This window comes from Talpa occidentalis, unplaced genomic scaffold, assembly GCF_014898055.3.
Source record: "Talpa occidentalis isolate TD23 unplaced genomic scaffold, MPIMG_talOcc4v2.1 talOcc4.10, whole genome shotgun sequence".
Classification (NCBI taxonomy): Eukaryota; Metazoa; Chordata; class Mammalia; order Eulipotyphla; family Talpidae; genus Talpa; species Talpa occidentalis.
In genome coordinates, this window is record NW_023600993.1 from 42,570,313 (window position 1) to 42,595,498 (window position 25,186).

At 40.1% G+C, this 25,186-nt stretch overlaps 1 protein-coding gene across 11 annotated transcripts in view; it reads right to left on the minus strand.

Annotated features, from left to right (window-relative positions):
• FHIT (fragile histidine triad diadenosine triphosphatase) overlaps positions 1-25,186 on the minus strand; it is a 1,313,834-nt gene that overhangs the window by 175,508 nt on the left and 1,113,140 nt on the right. For all 11 annotated transcript variants that reach the window (XM_054695155.1, XM_054695163.1, XM_054695138.1 and 8 more), the window contains one exon: positions 2,019-2,087. In XM_054695155.1, coding sequence (XP_054551130.1) covers positions 2,019-2,087 — 69 coding nt within the window. The remainder of the gene's footprint in view (positions 1-2,018; positions 2,088-25,186) is intronic.

The window sequence follows — 25,186 nt, forward strand, 5'->3', positions numbered from 1 at the left end:
GAATAGAAATAGTTACCAATTAAAAATGTTCATTAAGTTCCAAGTCTTCTAATAAGCTTTACATGCATAGCCTTACATGTATGTCATATGTTACATACAACAATCTTTCGTAGTGTATATATGTATTACTAGCATTTTAGAGATAAGGGAATTAAAACACAGAGGTTGGGTGGCTTGCCTAGTGTCACACAATGAGTAGATGACACTGAGATTTAAACCAAATTTTTCCTGTCTTCAAAGTTCAATCTCTTCATGGTTTTGTGCCACAATCTCTTAGTGAGTACTGTATATACTACATATAACTTAAAGGGTTGATCGAAAAAAAGAACTCAAAGTAATTACTAAGATGTTCTGCCCAACAGGTGGGAGGAGGGATCATGTGTTACCTCCTCTGTGGGGCTAGAGACTAGAGATGTTATCACCATTTGTATGCAAGGGCAAAAGGGAAAAGGAGGAGAGAAAGGTCACACACCAACCTCAGTGTTGGACATCATGTCTCCAACTGGGCTGAAATGTAACCTTGCAGCTCCTGTCATAAGCACATTTGGAATGTAAACAAAATTTCAAGGTGACAGTTCAGCGTAAGAAAATGGTATTTTCAAGCACTTTTAATGCCACTTTAGCAGTATTCACTTGTATATAAATCATGTGCTAATTTATTCATTAAAATACCCTGTCCTTGGCAACTTTTTATTAACCTTACTTTATGCTAATAAGATCAGTACTTATATTTTTATAATGCATATTTTTATAATTACTCCATAATTCTGATTTCCCTCCACCTTGAACTAAGCCCTTACCAGCCTCAAACCACTTTCCATATTCAATGAAAATGAATTCAAATTAAAAGATCATAGGATACAGCACAGGGAAAGCCCAAATGTGAGAGGAAAGGCTATTCCCACACATCAAAGTTTTGCATCAGAATCTCCTGGAATTTTCTCAGACTCACATAATTACCAATTCCTGGGTATCTCTGAAATCTACTGAATCAAAATCTCTAGGGAAGGGAATGCCTCGGAATTGAGTTTAGTCCACAACCAGCACTAAAAGACCAATGATTAGAATTGAATTTAGTCCACAACCAGCACTAAAGGACCAAGATTAGGCCATTTCCACCATAGGCAGGAATACCACAGCTCCCGGAAAACACAGGATACCATGTATCAAATACCACGGCAGACATTGCTAATCAATCACAGTACTTTTCCTTGTTCCAGCTAGAAACAATTTCAAAGCCCTTTTCAACCAAGCAGCTCAGGGTACTACTGCAATTTTACCTACTGTTACACACAGGGAGCATAGTTCCTTTCACTGAGTAAAATAAAAACTGACATTGTCTTCAGACATTTTATTCCACCATTATAGCCTATGTATTACTCATAATGCAGACAGATACCCAGATAAAGAAGATAATCCCAGAAGCAGCTTAACCAGCTGTTGCCGACTCATCTTTGCAGTGGTTTCCCACTAATATCTTTGAAACGAAGACTCCAGAAATCAAGTAAATGCTTAATCAGCTAGCAATTATTAAAATATTTATGATACATGGGATATATACATTTCTTCAAACCATCCAACTTTCTGCTGGTAATTCAAAGTCCCACATTGAATAAAAACTATTAGGAGAAAAAAATCAGAGTTCCAAAATATTTTAAAACAATGTAGCTTTTTACTAAAATATCCTATAGCAATCTGCTTGATTTTCATTGTTCATACTATAGATTTTCTCTTATGGATACTGTGGGCCATATCTCTATGCAAATATTTAGTGTCCTGTAAATTATAGGGAAGAAATCTCTACACTTTGTTTCTGCTGGATTTCATTTCAAAAAGAATGTCCTGGATTCCCAATATGACCATCCTTGGCTCCTTGGCCACTACTGCCACTTTACAAGTCATATTGGGTAGAATCACATTTAAGACCATATTTCAGGTGATACCTGGTTCATTAGGCTGACTTTGTTAAGCTGACAGCCCTGGTGATCAAACAATAAGATCAGAGAGAGCAGACCTACCTCATCATAGATGCTGTCATTCCTGTGAAAATCTCCAGTCTTCCTGGGAAGAACGTGGACATGCACATGCTGAAATGTACAAGGAAGAAAAAACATGATTATCTTTCCATATATTTTTAGACTTGACAGTGATGTTCTCATGAAGTTCAATTACTCCACATTGATTCCTTCTGGATTATTTTCCAGAGGAAGATGATATCTACCTTCAGTAACTGTATCTGAAATCTGCTGAGAATGTAGAGGTGCAAAACAACAGAGAACAACTTGGTGACATATATAAGAGTTTGAGTGAAATGCCAGAGTGTTTTAGGGGCTCTGTGGAATTATTCATAGTTGTCAGTCTTGGCTGTATTTAGCCAGTGCTTTGAAATGACAGCACATCTTAAAAGGTGACCATAGCAACCTGAAACTGACAAGAAATAAGAATTGGCAAACAGAGAACTTTATATAAGTAAAGAGCAAATGAGTGAAGGTAGGAAGGTAGATAGACAAAATTACAGAATTAAGCCTTCAAATAGTAATCATGCAACAGTAACAAATTGTTCTACTTATCAAGAGTTTACTATGATAAAGAAAGATCTGTGCTTAGCATACATCTTGTTTAATGCTCTGAATAATCCTGTGAGGCAGTTTCTATGATCTCCATTTTTAACAAATCAAATCTATACCCAGAGAGGTCAAGGTCCATCAGGATATGGTAGAGTCAGCACAGGAAGCCAGGTTATCTGGCTCTTACCCCTATGTTCTTCATCAACACATACATTGATTCCATGAAGTTAATCTTCTAAACTGTCCATTTTGTAGGCTACTAAAGCACCTAAGTAATATACATAGCAACGCTATTATGCTATTATGCAGAAATCATCATGAATCAAGGCACACAGCATATCTAATTCAATATATTCTTCAAGGCTAACCTGCCATTTGAAAGTTTTACTTTCCAAATAGCCTCTATTGTACCTCTACTGAAGTTAAACCTCGTCCTGCCCTTGAGCTATGTCCCTACGTTTATTATAAACCTTGGGAAGGAATGTGAACATGAAAAGCCTAAATGTGGAGTGGCAGACAAAGAATCAAAACTTATCCCTGATCACACCCACCCCTTCTTGATTATGGTGTTCAGGCACCAAAGGGCCTCCAGAGAATGTGAGATTAAGTGTCCCTGAGGCTTTGTTGCTGGAGGAAGGGAAAATGATATGCTGTTAAAGCAGAGGCAGGGAACAAGGCGGGCCAAGGTGAAGGAAGCAGAGGAGAGTTTCACATCCACCCCTGAGCACAGAGTCCCCAAAGAGTGATACGTTTGCCAGAACATTCTGAAGTCAATGGTGAAGTCAGTCACAGATTCCTCAGCAACTGGGCCAAGTATATACTACCTGAACACAGAGAAAGGGATAAAAAACAAACAAGGAAAAATAAATCACAAACTACCCACAGGACCAAATTCTTAGGAGAAATCAGTGCAGGATGAAATTTATTGAAATCCATGGGCTGCCTGATTTAAAAGTATGACCAATAAAATGCCATGAATGGAAATATCCCACTCTTTTAAGGTTGGCAACTCAATCTTCTATTCTTTTTCTCTTTTCTTCCTTTCTTCCTTCCCTTCTCACATCCCATCCTTTTCTCTCTCCCTCCCATCCATGCATCTTGTACTTTCTTATAATCAGGTATTCCATACCAGGGTTCTATAGTCGAAGTGCCTAATACAAACCATCTACTAGCCATATGGTCTTACCTCAAAGGACCTATTATCTCAGTATCCTCATTTATAATGGAGATTGTAACAATTTCTACATTACCGAGTTGTAAGATCTGCTAAACATGTTCATTATGCTACTGAACACATGGTATTCAAAACATGTAGCTGAAGTAGTATTACTTTAAATTTTATTACATGTAATATTTTTAACCTGTAGACAAAGTGCAGATCACATTCAAAAACTGGTCTCTTGGGCCTCCCCAGTGGCGCAGCAGTTGAGTGCTGGGTTGCGAAGCTGCCCGCAGCCTCTGCAGCGCTGGTTCGATCCCCGGCTGCTCCCCGACCACCGGAGGAGGGTCCCACATGGCGCGCAGACCTCTCCTGCCACCCGCTGCTCCCCTCAGCAGTGTACTTCAGTCCTTCTGGCTGCTCTGCTCCCCGCTCTGGCTCTGGTGAATTCTCTCACCCTCCCGTGCTTCTGACTGTACTCAGTGCTTATATAAATAAACAAACAAATAAATAAATAAATCTTTAAAAACAAAAATTGGTCTCTGTATCAGCAAGGAAGGTCCCTGAAAGGGGCCTGGAGGTCAGCACAGCCTGCTAACCAGCTGATCTTAAAATAGGAAGACTATGGTTGATCCCGGATTATCCACCTGGGTCTAATGTAATCATAAGCATCCTTAAAAGTGGAAGAAAGTAACATTGTCAAAATTTAAAATTTTATCCTATCTCATTTAGATCATTCAATGGATAGTCTCAGAATATTGGCTAATGCATTTCTTTCCCATGTTTTTGTAATCTGAAATATATAGCTAGGTATTATCATAGGAGAAAAGAATCCAGGACTTATTTTTGTGACAGCAAATGGTTCTGCTTGGATATGCTGCCCTTCGTGAGTCATGGAACGATGGGATGGTGGACACCAAAAACCTTTAGAGATTTGTGAGCTAGTCTACCTGAGGAAGCCAAAGAAGTGGAAAACTTGAGGTAAGATAATGGAAACAGAGACTGTTAATTCCTCATGCCCAGATGTTTCTCTCCACATGGCAGTAATCCCACCAACATTCCTTCCTCTAATTCACTTAGTAAAGGGAAATGGAAGAAGCCACTTGAAATGTAATTGTCTCTTGCTGTTCCTGTTTGGGTCTATTACACAAACAGTAGGGAGATGTCTCATTTTGTTCTGTTTATTGCAGTAGGATTAGAAAAAAGAGGAGGAGGAGGTAGAGAGGTTCTCCCAACACCTGCTTTCTTAATTGTTAGTGACTTCTTTGCCCCCAAAAGGGACTGATTTTTGAACAAAGCAGGTACATTCTCATAAGCAACATTACCATTTTATAAACACACCTTTAAAACAGTGATAGAAGTTTGACAACAGTTTCCATTTCCTGCTTGGTATGAGAGGCCCATATGCCATTCACCTATTTTTCTTCACATTGAAATAAGCGCTTTCATTGCTTTACAAAGACAAGTGAGAGAAAAGGCAAGTTTTCCTTCAGTATGCCCTGTTTTGACTTTGTAAGCAATGGGTGAGGAAGTTGATGGACTTTTTATCTTTGTTTTGTGGTTTTTTTTTTTTTTTTTGATTCTGAATTTTAGTGCAAGAGGTCTTTAAAACGAAGAAAACAAAAGTAATCTCTCTGATGTTTATCCAGTGCCTATCACATCATCTCTTGCGTTCCAATGCTTTGGGAAAAGGATGAGCCACTCTTGTTTGCGGTGTGGAAGATGGGGGAAACTGATTGGCAAAATAGATGGACTGACACTTACATGCTCATGTTTGTCCAGTTCCCTGGGATTCTGTTCTTAAGGAGAACAGTTCTTATAGAGGAGGAGCTAGAGAAGAATCTGGCAATTATTTCTAGCTTGTGAATTTAGAGCCAAAGAAAAAGACACATAGCCAGTCTCTCAGAGTTCAGTGACACTTTATACAGCATCAAATTCCATCATCTTGCCTTATTTGACTTGAAAAGACCTTAATTTTTAGAAAATTTGAAATTTAAAGCTGTCTGGTAGCTAAAAGCTCCTTTAAACTCTCATTGTGGTTTGGAGTCATACATCATCAAAGCCGTGATGCTTGGATGATGTACTGGGCCCATATATCATGAGCGCACCAGCCCGCTAATAATATATTATCATAACTCACCATTGGAGCACTTCCAGTGATGTATGGCTTAAAACGCAATTGTTAAACCACAAAATTCTACAGGGTCTCACAAATTCAGGGATATTTTTTGAAACTGAATTGGTTATCATTTTTTTCTTCCTTAAGTCTCTCAACTGGACTGGGAACATCTGGGCACATGGAAAACACTGTTTCCTCTGTTTTGTGAAAAGCACACAGCAGCTATTTCAGCACTGTCAATAAGTTAGAGGAAGGAAATCATTGACAAGAGAGTCAGAAATCAACACTATGTGTTTTTCTTTTGAGAGATCACTCATTTTTGTGAAAATTAATACACAGAACCCCTTTTTAAATGAGGTTGGGAGGCTAGAAAAGGATCTAAGACCTATGCATGTGCAAACCACAGAACCCAGCAGACCTTGCATCTCTGATGGGAATATTGTTCTTCACACTAGGGGGGAAAAGAGATTTCTCTACCTAGAAGGAGCAACAAAGACTAGAAGGGGGTGTTGGTTTGACTTCTAGGGGAATGACTGTGTGCCTTGGCCTAGACTGCAATTTTCAAATAATTTTCTTTTAAAAATTTATTTATACAAGAGCTTGGGTACAGGCCAGATGTGCAGGAGGGTGAGAGGATTCACCAGAGACAGAGTAGGGAGCAGGACAGGCAGATGGTGGACCGAAAGCACTGCTGAGGGCAGCAATGGGTGCAAACAGGAGAGGTCTGCTGCACCATGTGGGAATCTCCCTGGCTGGCCGGGAATCGAACCCGCGCTGCAGAGGCTGCAGGCAGTTTCACAGTGCTGTGCTCAACCCACTGTGCCACCGGGGAGGCCCAAAACAGTCAATATTTTAGCTGTCATTTTCATTTTTTTTTTTTTCATAGAATAACTGATCGCTTTTCGCTTGAGGTTAACATATTTGGCAGCCGTACAGGGCATTGGAGATAGATCACTGACAACTCTGATGCTGGTGGAAAAAGTAGGTGTCCTAGCTCAACCTGAACCCCTGAAGTCACTGCTATCTCGCTGACCCTGGAGACATAGGGTAACTCTTCTTCTGGATTTGAGATTTGAAGTTTCACGGTATTTTCTTCAAATGGTTATTCAGAAGGTTTTCTGTTCCAAGGTCTTGATTCATCTAGGGGTGCCGACTGTGGCATGTGGGTTGCTTTCTTCAGGAAATCAGGCTATCCCATGGAATTGTGTCAGCCTTCAGCAGATCATTTGAATTCAGAGGGCTCTTACTAGAGTGGCATTGGCTTTCAATCTAAGCCTTCAGGGACAGATTGCCCAATCTAGGATTGTTGCTAGTATGAGTATTCAGATTTACATTCAATCCAATCCTTCTGGGAAATGGCCATTCCATTGGAAATGTGTGGTTTTCTGTGAGCACTCAGAGGTCTCAAGTCAATTTCCTTCTGGAGATGTGTTTCCTCAAAAGGAACTGGTTGTTTAAAGGATTCCTGGCTCTAATAATAAAAGAAAATGGGAGGCTGTGGGTAACTGATGCCTTAAGGGTATTCTTCATTCAGAAACTGCTGCTGGCTTAATGTATCAGAATCACAGTTTTTCTTCATGCACACATTTCTAACTAAATTGATGAAATTAAGTAAATGGAATTTAGAGTTCCTATGGTCATTATGAGGATCCGTTGAACTGGCCAAACTTGCTTCCCTTAAATCAAATTGGACTGTCATGGCTCTGAAATTGCTAAAACTGACTGGGAAGCCTATTTCAATTGGTATCAAGAGAGCTACAAACATTACCAAGAGTCTAAAATTTCCTATTTGCAAAATAAAAACTTAAAATTAACAGTCAAACAAATGATTAAGGAATGATAAAATGTTTTCCAAAGTTTCTCTTTCTCTTCCTCACTGTCTTTGTGTTCAGATACTGCTGTAATTATGTGCACAGGCACTCATCTTGGGTGCTATCTTCTCTCTTCTTTACCTGTTACAGGATGTGTCACTATGACAGGCAGAGGAGTATCCATTGCAATGTGTGCCATTTTCTCTGCCTCCACTTCTATGCCAACATCTCAGATGCCTTGGATTACAATTCCCAGCATGCCGTGAACTGGACTTCCTGAATGGGAGGCAGCTGGGAAAGAGGAAGGAATGAGGGAGGTATATATTGGTGTGGAAAAAAGGTGAAGGAGAAAAAAGGTGTGGAGAAACTGTTCCAGGTCCTTGGTTTTAGTGGCTTTACTATTTTGGCAGGTAGGCTCTTCAGAGACAATAACAGTCATTACATTGACTCTCTGACAGATTCAGTTTGTAGGGTACATTGACCCTCTGAGAGGGACCTAATCCCTTGCTTGTGGTTCCTGATGGTATCTGCCTTAGACATGTTCTCCTGGTACTCAGCTCTGGGTTTTGCCTGGTTGGCTGGGTGTTTGCCTATAGTGGGATGAGTGATATTAGAGTTTGATCTGGAGTGTATTATTTGAAATCCTTTCTTCTCTCTGCCCTTTCAACTTCTCACCTTAAAAAAAATCTTTGTGCACACTTAAGGTATGTTTTTTGACTTTCATACATATTGATGACATGGATCTGTAGAATGGGCAGTATGGATTTTCCCTTGAATTGTTTGGGGTTCCTGGACACCCAATGAGCCTCCCTCTTTATACCTCCTTCCTTGTCTCTAGATGGACAATAACAGCCATGTGCTCAGGTCCTATTTCTGGTACCATTTTTTCCCTCCCTCTATGAACCACCTACCTTCTACCTCCCTTCTACCTCAACTTACTCATTCTATTTCTTCAGCTGAATCAACTCTTTATACTAAGCCTCCTTCTATGCCTGCCTTCTCCAAAATTAAAACCTGTCCTTTCTCCTGAAGATCCAAATAAATCTCAGATATCCTATGTTCCTTGAAATAAGTCCAGCTTATAAGCCATAGTTTCCAAAGTAACTGAGGACTTTCATAGTTTTATAATTTAACATAATCGTGCAAACACATCAACCTGTATTTTTCTGACCTATATTAGCGAATATATATGCTTGGTGAGGGTCTAGTCAAATATTCGTTGAAATGTACTATGGGAAAACCCTGAAAAGAATTTAAATAAACAAATCCCTAACTTTTTGCAAGAGGCTAGGAAACCAAAACCAGCTCTCCCAACTAGCCCTGAATTCTTTCTGTCCTTAGCTTAGCTATTAAGTATAACTGCTTTTTGTTTTCCATTCTATCCAATAGATCAGATAACTTATAATTACCCCTCCCTTTATTTTTAACAATACCAGGACTAACTCATTCTTCCCAAGCAATTCTGGTTCTCCTGATAAAGGGAACCTAGCAACCAAGTGTAGCCTTTGTCCATAAGAAGGATCTGACCATCAGCACATATGCAGACAAGAGCCCCGCTCCGCCAATAATCTTAAGCCAACTCTGTATTCCTCTGCACCCTCTGTCGACTTCACTCAATGACCTCCAGCCAAACCACATTCCCATGCCCTTACCCCACTCTCCAACTAATGAGGGCCAACTCTTGTTTTCCTAATTCCTGTGATACAAGCTCACTCCCCTGACCATTTGGGGAGTCTTATCTGAATCTTCAGTCTCTTGTCTCCTGCAGAACGAGCTCTGCATTAAAGTCCTTTCCTTTTCCAAACCCTGGGAGCATAACTTTGGCATTTATGTGTATCGGGTAGATTTCTTAGTAACAAAACTCTCAAGTCTTTACCCCATATCACGGATATAATTATGTTTTAGTCATGGTCTGTATATTTTCTCACTGGACTGAGTCTTCCACTGGTAAATAGATAACTGGCATTTCTGAGGTCACCAAAGTTCTTTGGAAAAGATTATCTCTACCTGAGGAACTCCTTTTGAACTTCACAGTAATTGAGGAACCCATTTTTGCCAGGTGTTGTGGCAAGTTTGTGCTATTTGGCAAATTTTGCAACATTTTCACTGTGCCTATGATTCTCAATCTGCTTGTTATAGTCAAACATACCAGTGGTATCATTAAAACATAGGTGACTGTAGAGACCCTCCAAGTACCTGGGCCAAAAACATTGCTGTTGATCCTTCTAAATCTCACCCTTTTGGAACTCATATTCTTTCACCCTTTGAGATAGTTACAGGATGATTAATGTACCTACTTTCTGCCTCTTTGAACCACAGCTGATTAAAGGAAATGTACTTAAATATTGTAAAGGCCAAATAGTGCCTATCAAAAATAACTATGTTCTGGTTGAGCAATCCTTTCACAGAACACTCCAGGAAGAAGGAAATTTTAAGCAGCATATTCTGCAACCTGCATATTTCATCTATTATAAAAGAAATATTCAGCAAAACTCTAAGTTTGATGGAAAGGCCCTTATCAAGTATTGCTAATGGACCTTGTGCAGTCAAACTCAAGAGAATTACTCCTGGATTCAGGTGACACATCTGAAGGAAGTAGAAATCCTGACTGAATCTGTACAACTACTGGTGACTTTGAAAGTAAAGATTACCAGGGATTTGAAGCAGACAGCAGCTGAGCAGATGGTCTTCACCCACTGACCAAATCAGGTCTTCATGCCTTTCTCTTGTTGGTGTTTCTTGTCTTATTTTCTCTCCCCCTTCCAGGGGTGATCAATACTCATGTCTGCATTTCCCACCCTATTACAAATGGAGAATACTTTCTGATTGTTGAAGATGCTATTTAAAAAGTAAAGAAAAACCTCTCAACTTCAGGAGAGCTAGCCAATTTCAGACAAAACAGTTTTAGCTCAGTAACAACTGCTTGACTTAAAGGATAATTTTGAATAACCATAGCATCCTTGACCACCAGCCAACCTGTTGATCAAGAAAGTACCTGTGAAAGCAAGCATCACCTGCATTACCTGTTGCACATGGAAAAGTAGAAATCTATTTATGCAAAATTAAGGAATAATTGTCTTGGTTACAAGTTGTGCCAAATGAATCCTGGTCTTTTGATTTCATTAACTACTTTTAGCTTGGGCCTCAGGTTTAGTACTATCACATGAACTGGGCTTATAACAATGTTCTCATTCAACTTTGTATACTTATTGCTAAGATCTGTATTTATTGCCTATAATATTTTTGTAGAAACAATGTGCCTAGTGAGGTGATGCTGGATCAGTGCTCTGTGATGCCAACAGCTTAAGACTTTGATAAGATAGAGATTTTAGTTAAGAAATGTTTGAGAACTCTTCTCAATATATAATCTCTTCTTAAAATAATGCAATCTCACTGGTTTCCAATTAATGTGTTTTCCCTTTGATGTGTGACATGACACCCAGGAAAGGTGCTAACCCCAAAAAGCAAGAGGACAGTGAATCTGGCACAAACCAAACTCTTCTTGACCAATGATAATTTCATAGAAAGGTATTTGCCAAAAGGGGGAAATGTATAAATTAATATGCAGGAACCCTATTTAAATGAGTTTCAGGAGGCTAGAAGAGAGTGCCTCTGCATGAACAATCAGCAATCTAAGGATCAACATTCCTTGCATCTCTTACAGGAAGTGATGTTGCTTCTTCACCCCAGTGGAAGGAAGAAGGTGGCTTTCCACCCAGCAATAACAGACACACACACTCTCTCTCTCTCTCTCTCTCCACCCACACCCATATATATGGGTGTTGGCTTTAGTTCTGGGAAATGTATGTGTGTCTCACCATAAGATTGCCCTGTCCTAACTCCTATTTTGGTTATTATTTCCAAATAAATCCATTTTATTGGTACAATAATGGATTGTTTTTTGTTTGATGTCAACATTTATTCCTCAGTTGGTCAAGTCAAGGCATCCTCAGGCCTGTGAATAGCGGTACTTTCAATGGCATTTATTTCAGAACTAAGTAGCTGGTGGCACTTTCATTTTCACCCTAAACCTAGTAGGCAGTTTTGGGAACCTTGGACAGAGTTAAGGCGCCAACTCCTAACAGCTTTAGTGTTGGTGATGGTCCAGGGTAGAATATTTATCAAGGCCCTCTGCAAAATCGAACCTTCTGGTTTAGAGCAAAAGCAGGTTGTCAAAAATATTTTCAGAACTATTGTCTTCTTACACAGTAATTGCTAAAATCTACTAAATATTTAGTATATGACAACATTGGTTTTAGCACTTCACCTACATAGTTTATATGTGCTGTACAATAATCTTATCTCCATTTGAAAGATGAGGCAATATGAAAGAAGTTATAGAGAAATAAAGTGAGCCTAGCGAGGTAAGTTTGATAGACTACAAAGCTCAGAAATGATATTTACCATCAGCAGTAAGAGAAGTTATAAACTACTATAGGTTAGCAGATGTTATAAACCCACTCTGCCCACACACTCTTCACCCTTAGGATATTAAGTCCCTCTGCAAGAGAGAACAGTTTTCTTACAAATTTGAGATCAATTTTGTGTAAGTGTTCTATATTACCTTTTGGTTCATGATTTATTTTCAGTGATACAACGGCTTTAAATTCTTAGCAATTTTTAGCGAGAGAGAATTTATAATCACTACCCTTAAGAAAGTTGACAAACTGAAGCACCATCTATAAAACCTTGACAAACTTCATATATGGTTATTCTTAGTAGGTTAGGTTATATGTATACACACACACACACACACACACACACGCACACACACACGGGTCACTCATGTGACAAGACTCATGGAATCTCAGGTAGGCTATTCCAGGAAAAGGATTCTTTTTCCTGTTCAGTGACAATGTAACTGCTATGCAATTCCAGCACACTTTAGTAAAACCTCCTGTAAAATGATTTTTAAGAGATGAAATGAATGTTTCAGGATTTTCTACCCTTGTATTTTATCAGCTATTAACATAGCCACTGTATTTATATTCCTGATAGGAAATATTCCTGGTAGGAAAAATTTTAAAAATGTTCTTCCTTCCAAGTAGAGTTCCCTTCTGTAGGGTAAGTGATTTTCAGGCTTTTCTGCCCTCTGACCTTTAGGATTGCCCTGCTTGATGGGGTACCTGTATTTGTTACATTGTTATAAATTGTGTTATTTACTTTTGTGGGCCATGACTGCAGTATTGAGATATTAGCCAAGAGAAGCAGAGGAGAAAGAACAGGAGGGAACACATGAAGGGAGAAAGAAGCCCAGAGTGAAGACTTGCCGGGCCTGCCGGCCTCCTGGCCCCTCTGGCACCCCTGCCTGCCGTGTACCTGGTTGCTGCACTACATATAAAAACTCAATAAAAGCCTGAGAAAGCCACCAGGGCTCTAGGACTCTCCTTTACCTCGTCGCGTCTGCTCCAATCATAGGAAATCTGCTCTGTCCCTATCCTGTTACTACACCTTCCCTTTTCTTTTCTTCATTCCCCTCAGTTTTAATACAATTCAAATGTGTCTCCTCTGTGCAGCCTTCAGACTCTACAGGAGTCCTGATTCTCTGCACTACTCAGTGACAATTCTAACCACAAAGTATCAATAAGTACAGATTTCTCTCTTCCATTAGTCTGTTTGGAAGTCTAGATTATATCTTCTTGCATTTTTCTCCTGATTTTTTCCTTCCCCCAAACCCAGGGTCCTAACTTAGAGGACATATTGCATAAATGCTCACTGAATGGATGGGTAGATTGATGGGTGGATGGATAAAAGGATGGATAAATGGGCAGATGGATGACTAAGGAGTTCTTGATTCATTAAGACAAAAGTAACTTTTTGTCTTAAAGTAACTTTTATTTTATTTTATTTTTTTTTAAAATTTTTTTTTTTAAGATTTATTTATTTATACAAGCACTGGGTATAGTCAGAAGCACGGGAGGGTGAGAGAATTCACCAGAGTCAGAGCAGGATGCAGAACAGGCAGAAGGACAGCACTGCTGAGGGGAGCAGCGGGCGGCAAGAGAGGTCTAGCGCGCCCTGTGGGACCCTCCTCTGGTGGCCGGGGAGCAGCCGGGGATCGAACCGGCACTGCAGAGGCTGCGGGCAGCATCGCAACCCAGCGCTCAACCGCTGCGCCACGGGGGAGGCCCTTAAAGTAACTTTTAAAAGAAAAGGAAAAGGAAACCTCACAGGCACAAATTCTCTTGACCACTTTGTCTTTTCCCTCTGAGTTTCTGTGCAAACAAGAATGTGGTCTGTGTAGCCATTTAGATTGCATTGCACATAGTTTTCTTCCCCATTGAAAAATCTCTAAACCAAAATGTAGTTTGAAGGTCTTGTCTTTCAAGGTTCAAATAAGTCCTTTTTAAAAAACTCCTCAAATATGCCTGAGTATCTGGAGCAAATAGCTTGTCCTGAAAACAATCAGCATTGCACGAACTGCCAAGGGCACGTATTCTTTGCTCAGCATTAACTTTAATAAGAATCACTGTGGTTCCCTCTCAGGAGAGAAGACAAAACCTACCCTTTCTTTGGATAGCTTGTGACCTTCACACATTAATTCCAGGATGCTCTCTCTGCTAGAATGAATATCTAGAACATGTATTTTTGATTTACACACCATATCAGAACATTAGTTCATAGAGTTAGTCCCTGTGGGGGCCTTTCTGTTGGGTGTACAATAAAGAATTTGAATGCAAATGAAACAATGATGGCATTTTTCCTTGTCTTACTTATTTTGTGACAAATGTGCATTGCTTTACTGTTTTCCATATACATAATTACAGTTCTTTAATTTATGTTTCAATAAAATGTATAATAATAAACGTTTACTGCTCCATGAATAAACATTCAAATGAAGTCTCTAATGGAGGTTACATGTTTTGAAGCAGTTCTGTGGCTTTCCAGAAATCTCGCCCTCTACTTAATGAGCATCATTTCCATAATCTGCGCATTATTGCTTAAGCCTCCCTTTAGGAATACTTTGCAAAGCAAAAAAACTGTGAAATATTATCAGTCCAAAGGGGGAGGGGGATGTTAAGGGGGTTAACAACTTGTCCTGTTAAAGGGACAGGACAAGCTTTCATATCCCTCAAGAGACAGTGACACAGTAATTATGGAGAGGGTGCTTTCTAATTATCTCACTAACTGAGTGCTGCACTACTATAGATTTTGTCTTTAATATCAGGTTTAAATAAAAGTGATGAGAAACTCAGAAATGTCAGCCATGAAGGGCAAGCTTGTGCTAATTCCCTTTCTGATACTAACAAAGAGACCAGGAAGTAAATTTGGCAGCAGTCAGAACACCATAAAATGGGCAATTGTGGATATGGAAAGAGATACCTATTTGAGTATCAAAGAGTCACCCTAAAATAACAATACAGACAAAAGCCTAAACTGGGCTTCTGGTTGATGGTGTCACACATTATTTCAGTCTGAATTCATTTATAGGAAAAATACTTAATATGATTTTATGTCATTATCATTTCAAAAGGTTAATCTATTTCGAATAATTTTTGCAAACTGTGTTCTAAAAAACAGGTGCTTAAAAATAACTAAGGCATAATGATACATTTCTCATCTCTTTGTCCAACTAAGAGTGGGCTGTTTAACTAGAGGAGAAAAAAGGATGCCAGGAGAAATCAAGGAACAGAGATCCTTTACAGTGTGATAGGATCCAGACACTCAGTCTCTGCAGAACAGAGATGAAATGTGTTAAAGTGACGGCTGTCACTTCACGACATGTTAGCCTGCTTTATTGGTGGGTTGGCACAGTTTATTTAAATTTTGTCAGGAGGGAGTCATTCTATGTGGTTAGAGGTTGAGTTTCTTTAGAATGAATACATATCTCTGGGCTGCATGCAACATTTCGAGACTGCAGTTATTTATTGTAGGAACTGCAATGAGCAGTAGAGAGTTCTAAGGGGGCCCCATCTCCCACTACTTCATGACATGCAAGAAATAACTCACTCCCTGCTTTAAGTACTGCAAAATCTTTCAATCAACATTATCTTTCTTTAACATGAGCTCATGAGCTGAATATGAGATTTTCACCATTTCAGTATGACTATTTTCACATATGACTTCAACAAAATAAAACATTCAGCATAAATAGAATTTAGTGTGATTCAAATTTCATATTTCTCCACCAGTTTTTTTTTTTTCCACATCCTGCTTTTCTCTTGGTACATATGCTTTTTTGTTTTCTTATGGTCCTGAATTAGAAAAAAATAGGCAGAACCATCTTTTTAGGGTTGCATTTGCCTTTTCACTCGAGTGAGTAGGTATTTAGGAGATGTATTTTCAGAAATGACTTTTTTTTTTTTTTTTTTTTTTTTTTAGGACGGGGCAAATCTCAGCCTGCTAGCTCTTGCATGGATTCTGCCCAGATGAGCTAGGGAGAAAATTCAGTTCATAAACGAGATTCTTTTCAAATTAACCATTGTAAAATATATCAGAGAGACCATTCCCACTGAACTCCCTACAACCCATGAGCACTGACTTGATAGCTCAAGACAGGATAGATGACTCATATGAGGCCAATGATCTCCAGTCTTTTAGGGACCTCCCAAGTCATATGTTGGTTTGAGTCTGGAATGATGATGCTGGGAACATCCGAAGGGTTACATATCTTCTCAATCTGGCTCCCACACAGGGAGCCAGATTTGTGGGACCCTATGCTGGCTTTGAGACAGACGTGATGAATACTGCTAAGACAATAATAGGAAACAGGCAGTGAGGAAAGCCCCAACACCATCCCTCATTTATCTCATGACATACTTTATTGTTTAATGAGACAGAAAGATTCCATAGGCAGTACCCAGAAATTAGATAACATGAGAAACTGATAATGTTTCTTTTTCTGGGTAATTTATGCAAGTGAGGTGCTGGGATTTATACTGACTCAATTTTTTGTAGTCTAACTTCAGTTTCAGTTTGCTAACTTCAGTTTCCGAGGTTTGCCATAGACTGGCCACTGTAAGAAGACATACTGCAGTATGTCCTTTAGCTAGAACCCTCCTTTACAGAGCAAACCACCGTGGAGTCTTCATGACAAGTCCACTTTGCTGGTAGTCTGACTACAGACCCAAGCTTTACAGTGGAGTCTTTTTAGGAATATTTAGCATGAATGTTAGGTTAGGTCAGCAGTTGGCTGTGCCCGTGAAGTGAACAGGATGATTTTCCTATGCCCTTTGACCTTGCCCTTTATCTAATAACTGTATTGTTGGATGCAAAGGAACAAATGTCTTTTTGGTTTTAGTTTTGGACATTGCTGAGCCCTGGCTGTTGGCATTATTGGCTTAATTCATTACAGTGATTAACCAGCAATTGATCTTTTAAAACCATTTACACAAAGCACACTATGGAAGAAACTGCTGGGATTCAAATTTAGTTCCTAAGAAATATTTTGACCTCGTTGTTTAGGCAGAGAGCATCACAGGCTTCACACTGAGTGAATCAGAAGCCCTTTAACCAGTGTAAGTTGTAAAGTGCTCCCCAGGCATGCAGCCACCAAGTTTGGATTTCACAGCAAAAATCACTGCCATTTCAAATCCAATGACATAAAGGATTCAGGATCCTATCCCCAGCTCATGAGATAATGATCCACAGAATCTACAGATTCTGAAGCTAGACCATCTGGATTCAATACCTGGTCCTGCACTTAGCAACTGTGGAGATTAGGGCAGATACTCATCTCAGAGTTTCAGATGCCTTATTTATGAAAAGAACCTATCTCATGGGTTGCTGTGAACATTAAATGGGTTACTACTACAAAGTGTTGTGCTAGTACTGTAACTTCATCAAAGGATTGCTGAGAGGACTGAATGAGTTGATACAAAGGAGAACCCTTGGTATGACTGCTGTCACCATAAGAAAATGCCCAATGAATGTGAACCACTCTTCTAGTCATTATTATGTAGGTCTGTCCAAGTGTAACCATTGACTATTTATTTATTTTAAAGATTTATTTATTTATTTATATAAGCACTGGGTACAGTCAGAAGCGTGAGAGGGTGAGAGAATTCACCAGAGCCAGAGCGGGGAACAGAACAGGCAGACTGACGAAATACACTGCTGAGGGGAGCAGTGGGTGCAGCAGGAGAGGTCTGCGCGCCAAGTGGGACCCTTGCCGGCGGCCGGCGATCGAACCGGCACTGCAGAGGCTGCGGGCAGCTTTGCAGCCCAGTGCTCAACCACTGCGCCACCGGGGAGGCCCTAACCATTGACTTTTGACTGAATATTAGTGTGTCCTCCAAACACATATGTTGTGATCCTAATCTCCAATGAGGTGATATCAGTAGTTTGAGGTGTTTGGAAGGTGACTGGGTTATAAGAGTGGAACCTTCATGAACCATATTAGTGCTTGATAGACAGACACCAGAGAGATTGCTTTCCTCTCTGTCCTCTGTCATGTGAGGCTTTAAGAAGATTACAGCCATCTACAAACCAAGGATGCAAGTTCTCACCACTACCACGACTTCCTGTTCCCAGCCTCCAGCAATGTGAGAAATAAATGCATGCTGTTTGAGGCACCCGTCTCTAGAATACTGTTACTGGAGCCAGAACAGATTAACAAAGCTCCCTACTGAGGACTTGCTGAACTTTATATTAAAGAGCACCCTAAACCATAACAAAGCCCTGTAGCATGAGCCCCTTTCCACACCCAACATTAATTTTTATTCAGTTATTTTTTCATTGTTTTGACATTTCATAGCCATAATCCCAGCACCTGGAATTATGCTGAGCACATAGTAGATACTCAATAGATATGTGTACAATCAATGGGTTAAGAAAAATAGGAACAGGGCCTCCTCAGTGGCGCAGTGGTTGAGCACTGGGCTGCAAAGCTGCCCACAGCCTCTGCAGTGCTGGATCAATCCCCTGCTGCCGGTGAGGGTCCCACATGGTGCGCAGACCTCTCCTGCTGCACCTGTTGCTCCCCTCAGCAGTGTACTTCGTCAGTCTGCCTGTTCTGCTCCCCGCTCTGGTGAATTCTCTCACCCTCCCACGCTTCTGACTGTACCCAGTGCTTGTATAAGTAAGTAAATAAATAAATCTTTAAAAAAAAAAAAAAGAAATAGGAGCAGAGAGGAAGCTTTCCTATTCAACATTCAAGAGATCTCAGGAACTCTATGTACTTGAAGCTTGGAGGCACTGTTCTCTAAAGTAGGAGCACAAATTCAATAGTATGTATTTTTGTGTTTAATAGTGTAAAGTGATTGTTCTCAAACAGCCAGCAACCCTTAACAGTACGCTTTGCTGTGGAGGTATAAAAAGCATGGGTGGGTGAGTCAAACCATTTGGGCTGAACCAGTTACAGCTGGACACCTATGGCTGTATTGGCTTTTCATCCTTGTCCTAAAATTTGTTCTACATTATATTCTGTCTCTCTCTTGCAAGTGCATGTATCTGCATCCACACACACACATACACTCACACAGAAACACGACTTTCTTTTGTCCATGCAAAAGGTCTCTTTGTAGAACCACACATTCCATTGAATATTTTAACCTAAAACATTTCACAGCCTCCTTTTGTGGGAACTGCATAGTTTTATAATTAAAGTAGGCATTCTTCCCTGGCTTTATGTCCTCCTTGAGAATCTGGATAATATTTAGATTCATAACATTAGATATGGGAGCAAGTACATGAAACTCAGGTACACTCCAGGTACCAAGGTATCATGAGGGCCACAAGAAGTGGGGCACCCTTGGGGCCTCCCTGGTGGCACAATGGGTTACGATTTAACCTATAAAGCTATCCACAGCCACTGTAGCATGAGTTTGATCCCTGGCCAGGGAGGTAACCCACATGGCACAGCAGACCTTTCCTGTCTTGCCCGCTGCTCCCTTCAGCAGTGTACCTCAATCTGCCTGTTCTGTTCCCTACTCTGTCTCTGGTGAATACTCTCAACCCCCACACCTCTGGCCTGTACCCCAGTTCTGGTATGCATAAATAAATAAATCTTTAAAGAAGAGGGGCACCCAGAAAAGGCAGGCACAAACTGCTCCAGGGTACCATTTAATGAGGTCAATTCCCCCTGATCACTCCTGAAAAGAATCCCAAATGGCTGAGGTGTGATGAGATTTATTAAGGTGGGAAGGGATGTGATAGGTGGAGTGCTGAATTGGAACATGTTGGGAACTGGAAGTATGTTAATGTGTGGCAAATCATGTGACATTTGATGGGAAATGACACTTATCAACCAGACTCTTCCCTCAACTGTCTGACCCCATAACAGTCAGCAAAATGTTTTATGAGCAAAAGTGGCCTCAGCAAGGAGGACCAGCTCCTTGCATACAATTCAGACCACCCCCATTCAGGAGATGGTACATAGGCCTCTGACAAAGAGCCTCCTGCTGTCCTGTTTAAGGCTTCTATTTAGGTTCTGTTTGCCCCACTTTTCTGAACCCTTATCTCCAGTTCTCTGTGGGTTACAGACCCCCAGGTATACTCCATTTTCAGTCTCTTGGCCTGAATGCTGTCCTACAGCCTTTTTGGTTTTTAGGCAAACATCGGCCTTGCACTACATCTTTCTGGAGATCTTTGGAATCCAGTCATAGGCCTCTTCCATGAACCACCATCTTGCTCACTGTCCCATGTCCAAATTTGGCATACCCAATGCAGCTTGAATCCAAGTTTCCTTTCACCCTCAGATTGGTGACTAAATATTCAACCAAGAATAGATATGGTAAAAGGGAATCATATTTACAAGCCAGAAAAGCAGAACAACAGTTTTCCTACCAAGAGAACTCACGTGGACGTTCATCCAGAGAGGTGCTTTCTGAACCTCAGTTGACTCACTCCATCTCTCACCCTTACCAATCCAGCTCTCTCTAGGACACTGTTTATTTTAAGTGGTTTTGCCTTGAGAGATTATGATAGCTCAAGTGGCATGCTATGTCCACTTATTTCAAACAAGGAGTGACCTTCCTATTAAGTTGTAAGAATAAAAGAAAGGCATTACAATCTGAGGGTGTGTCCTTGAGAGCATGTGGCTTGGCTAAGATTTGACTCTAGTATTGGAAGCACTTACACAAGGTGGTAGCAAAACAGAAAAGGGGTATCAGAGGGAGATTGGGGCTCACAGCTTAAAGAAGGAAAAAGCAAAAAGCTGTGAGTCTCCAGTATTTTCTCCAGGTTGACAAAGTCAAAGGTTTTTAAAGCCTGGTCACTAGACAAGGGGTTGCAGGGGTGGGGAGGCAGACAAACATTTTCAACCTCAAATCAGCATGTAAATTGGAGGAAGATTTATATCTCAGAGAGAGAAGAGAAAGAAGAACATTTAATGCCTTAATGCCGCTTTCATTTGAAATGCCCCCCAGCCTTCTCTAAGGTGTACAAGAAATGGGACCCTTGGGGTTTTCACTTCCATTAGAACCACCCGAACATGTGAAAATGAGAACAACTCCATTCTCCTTGGCTAATTACAGAGGCTACTTTCCTGCTACCTGGTTAAGGGTGACAATGCCACATTACAAGATCCCAGCACACTCAGTGGTTGCTTTTTAGATACTTTGCAATGTGGAGGAAAGGGCTTATTTGATTCTTTTATGGGAATTCTATATATCAACACCCTTCCTTTGTCACAAAGGCAGCCTGGCTCAATGGATCTTGCATATCCCTGAAAAGCACAAGCAGTTTATGGTGAATATGTGGCTCTGGACCTGGACAGCCTGTGTTTGAATTCTTACGCCATGGGTCTCTGTGTGACCCGGAACAGGTTAACTGATTTCTTCAGACCTCAGTTTCCTTATTGTTAAGATAAATGTAACATTTTCAATACCTCTTAGCATTTTTTCCTTTGGGAATTAGGAATAAGTTACGTAAGAAACGCTTACAAAAGGCCTACCACGCAGTAGGTACTCTAAATGTTAGCTATGATTATCATTTTCATTTTACTGGTAACTTCTTAAAAATACTTTTTGCTTTGAGATAATCATAGATTCAAAGGGAGTTGTGAAAATAGTAGAGAAATCCTGTATAGTATATCTTTTACCTAGTATTGTCTTTTACCATAAAGTATATACCATATACTTTATATGGTATACCATAACATTTATACCATAAAGTATATATGGTACCACATTGCTATAATGTAATCTCATACTCAGGAAACTAACATCAGTACAATAGATGTACAGTTCTAAGCCATTTTATCATACACATAGATGTATAACCACTACTGCAATCAAAATACAGAACAAATCCCTTAAACCCCATAAGTCACACACCCTGCTCCTTACTGTCCCTAACCTGGCAAATGATTATTAATCTATTCTCTAGCTCTGTAATTTTGTCATTTTGAGACTGCGTTATAATGGAACCATAAATTATTTGATTTTCTGAGATTCTATTTCAACTAGCATAATGTCTGTCACCTGCTGAAGGATCTTTTGATGTCCAGGTTTTGACTACGGCAAATAAATACTATGAATATTCATACAGGTTTCTATGTACACTTAAGTGTTCATTCTCTGGGATAAATGTCCAGGAGCATAATCGCTAGATCCTATGTTAAATGTAGGTTGGCTTTTAAGAAACTGCGCTGTTTTTCAGTGTGATTATTGCACTTTATATTCCCAGCAGAGAGATTCACTTGATTTACATCCTCACCAGCATTTAGAGTTGTCACATTTGTTTCTTTTACCTATTGTAATCTGTGTATAGTGATAGCTCATCATGGGCTTAATTTCCACTTCCCCATGGACTGGGGATATTGAACATTTTTGTATGTACTCATCTGCCATTATGTATCCTCTCAGATGAAATGTCTGTAAGCATTCTGTATGTTTTCTAAGTGAAAATTACACCTTTTTCTACTAAATAGTTTTGTGATTTCTTAGAACAGTCTGGATATGAGTCTACTATTGCTAACTTTTGAAATTTCAGGAAATCTTCCGGCTCCTTCAGCTATAGGTAATTTCTTCTTTACAGAAGCTTCACTTAAAACCTTTGCTCCTCTAGACCATGACTTTTCCATAAACATTTCCACTAACCCTCTTCCAAGCTACAAGCAGAATCCATGTCTGTCATCTTTGGTGCCTCGCCCAAGAGTTGGATGCCTATCTGGCATTATATGTGTATTCACCAAGTGATTGAATCACTTATTGAATCACTTATTCTATTACTATAAGACTTCAGCCCCAAGCAAAAACCATGGTAACCATGGAGACATAGGCGTGGGGTAGATGTAAATCATTTACTACCTTGGAAAGGATGACTAATTACAAAAAGAAATATATACACTCAGATGTGTTAGTGATTAATTTCCTCTCAGCTACCACACTTCTAGTTAACACTGTGACACACTGGTGTTTATTGAGGAGCATCTATTTATGCCAACCTGTGGCTAATTAAGCACACAAGCATTTCAGAACTTGTGATCTGTGGGCTATGTTTACATGAGAACATCATATTCAATACATAGGCAATTGTTTAGCACCTCTAACCTATTTCAAGCCTTATATTTAATTAGTGAGAGGTGCCAGGGGAAATCAATGTATGACTTTGAATTAAACAAACAGCTACCTTCCTTACAAATCACAACAATGCATAATTAAGTAATGAGATACCTGAACTTTGCAGAGTCTTTGTTCCCAAGGAATTAAAAGCTCTAGAGCAGACTAGGTTGCAGGGAGAGTTGCAGACAGGGTGAATATAAAAGACCTGGGGGCAGATGCTAGCACTCACTACCTCCTGGCCTCTCTTCATCTGGGTGTCCTTGCTATAAAATGAAGAAACAAGTACAATACTCCTTTCCATTCCCTGTCTCCCTTCCTCTGCCATGATGTTCTATCACATGAACTAAGAGAGGTAAAAGGAGAAGCACGATATAAAATGCAATTATCATTCCTGCAATTGGTTAAGAAGATTTCATTATTTGGGACTTACAAGGCAGAAGAGAAACAGTTGTCATTCAAGGAGGATCTTCACAATCTGCCTTTACCTCCCTCTCAACCACATCTCCTGTTCTTGTTCATTCTTTATTCATGTATGTCAGCTACCTTGACCTTCCTGTCTACCAGGAACATTCTAGCTTTAGATTCCACTTGAAAATGCTCCCACCATAGAGAAGTCTTCTCCTGACCCATCCTCCAATCAAAACTCTCATCCACACCTTTGTACATCAGCTCTTCAAATTTCTTTTGCAAGATACCGACCTCTGAAAGTATTACAGCTGGTATTTATTTGCTTCTTTTTCCATTCCCTTAATTACCACCTCCTAGAATGAAGAACCACAAGCTGAAAGGCTCTATATTATTCTATATTATAGATGAGTTCACTACAAGCCTTGTCTAAGTCCAAGACCTTGTAATCCCCAAGAGGGGGACAGACCTCATAGACTTGTGCATAAGTGTTCCTTTATTCTACATAACTTTGGAAAACATCTTTGATTCTAACACTGAGAGCCTCTGTCCTCATGCTGAGTCCTCAAGAATCCCTAGGATTCTATAATCGATAAATGAGACAACCTCTTTTAAGAGTAAACAGTAGGCGGGCCTCCCTGGTGGCGCAGCGGTTGAGCGCTGGGTTGCGAAGCTGCCCGCTGTGTCTGCGGCGCCGGTTCGATCCCTGGCTGCTCCCCGGCCACCTGAGGAGGGTCCCACATGGCGCGCAGACCTCTCCTGCCGCCCACTGCTCCCCTCAGCAGTGTACTTCAGTCCTTCTGCCTGCTCTGCTCCCCTCTCTGGCTCTGGTGAATTCTCTCACCCTCCCGCGCTTCTGACTGTACCCAGTGCTTGTATAAATAAATAAATAAATAAATAAATAAAATAAATAATAAATAAATGAATAAATCTTTAAAAATAAAAGAGTAAACAGTAGGCGATCATAGTAATAGTATTAGTTGGAACTAGATGAAATGACTGAGAATCTTTGTTTAGATCCAACCACTCTCAATAACAAGAAGAGTAGTGAGAGAGCTTGCTATGTGCTAGGCATTGTATTAAGAGTTTGATGTCCTGTTATCATGTTCACTTCTTACTCCAGTCCTCTAACCTGGATATTAGAGTTATTCGTGTGTTTTATGACAACACCAAGGCTTCGGGAGGAGGTTAAATCTCTTAAGAGATTTACCCAGAGAAGAAGTGATGGTATCAGGTTGCAAACTCAGCCCTCCATGATCCTGGAGGAAATAATGTACATTCCCTTTCCAGGGACCAGTTTGTACTTAGCTGAATTCATAGGACATAAAGAAGATAGAACAATGAAGTCCACTGTTCTGTGTTCTTGATTTCATGACTCCATGATCATAGCTGTTGAGTGAGACTCCCTAAACTAAATTGACTTGACAACTGAGTTGACAACTTTCGAAGCAATAGGCTGTGCTTTCAAAAAAAAAAAAAGAAAAATTGGTAACAAAAATCAGGGTATGAAAATGTTAGCACTTTCTACTGTCTTTTATCCAGATAAAATCTCTGACTATGACCTTAATATCAGTTTGCAGTATCTTAGCCATGTCTAGTGCTTTGGAAACCTGTGACCCTTCATCCACCTCTAGATCCTCTGTTCAGGAGATAGGCCATCAGGCCTCCTGACTGCCCAT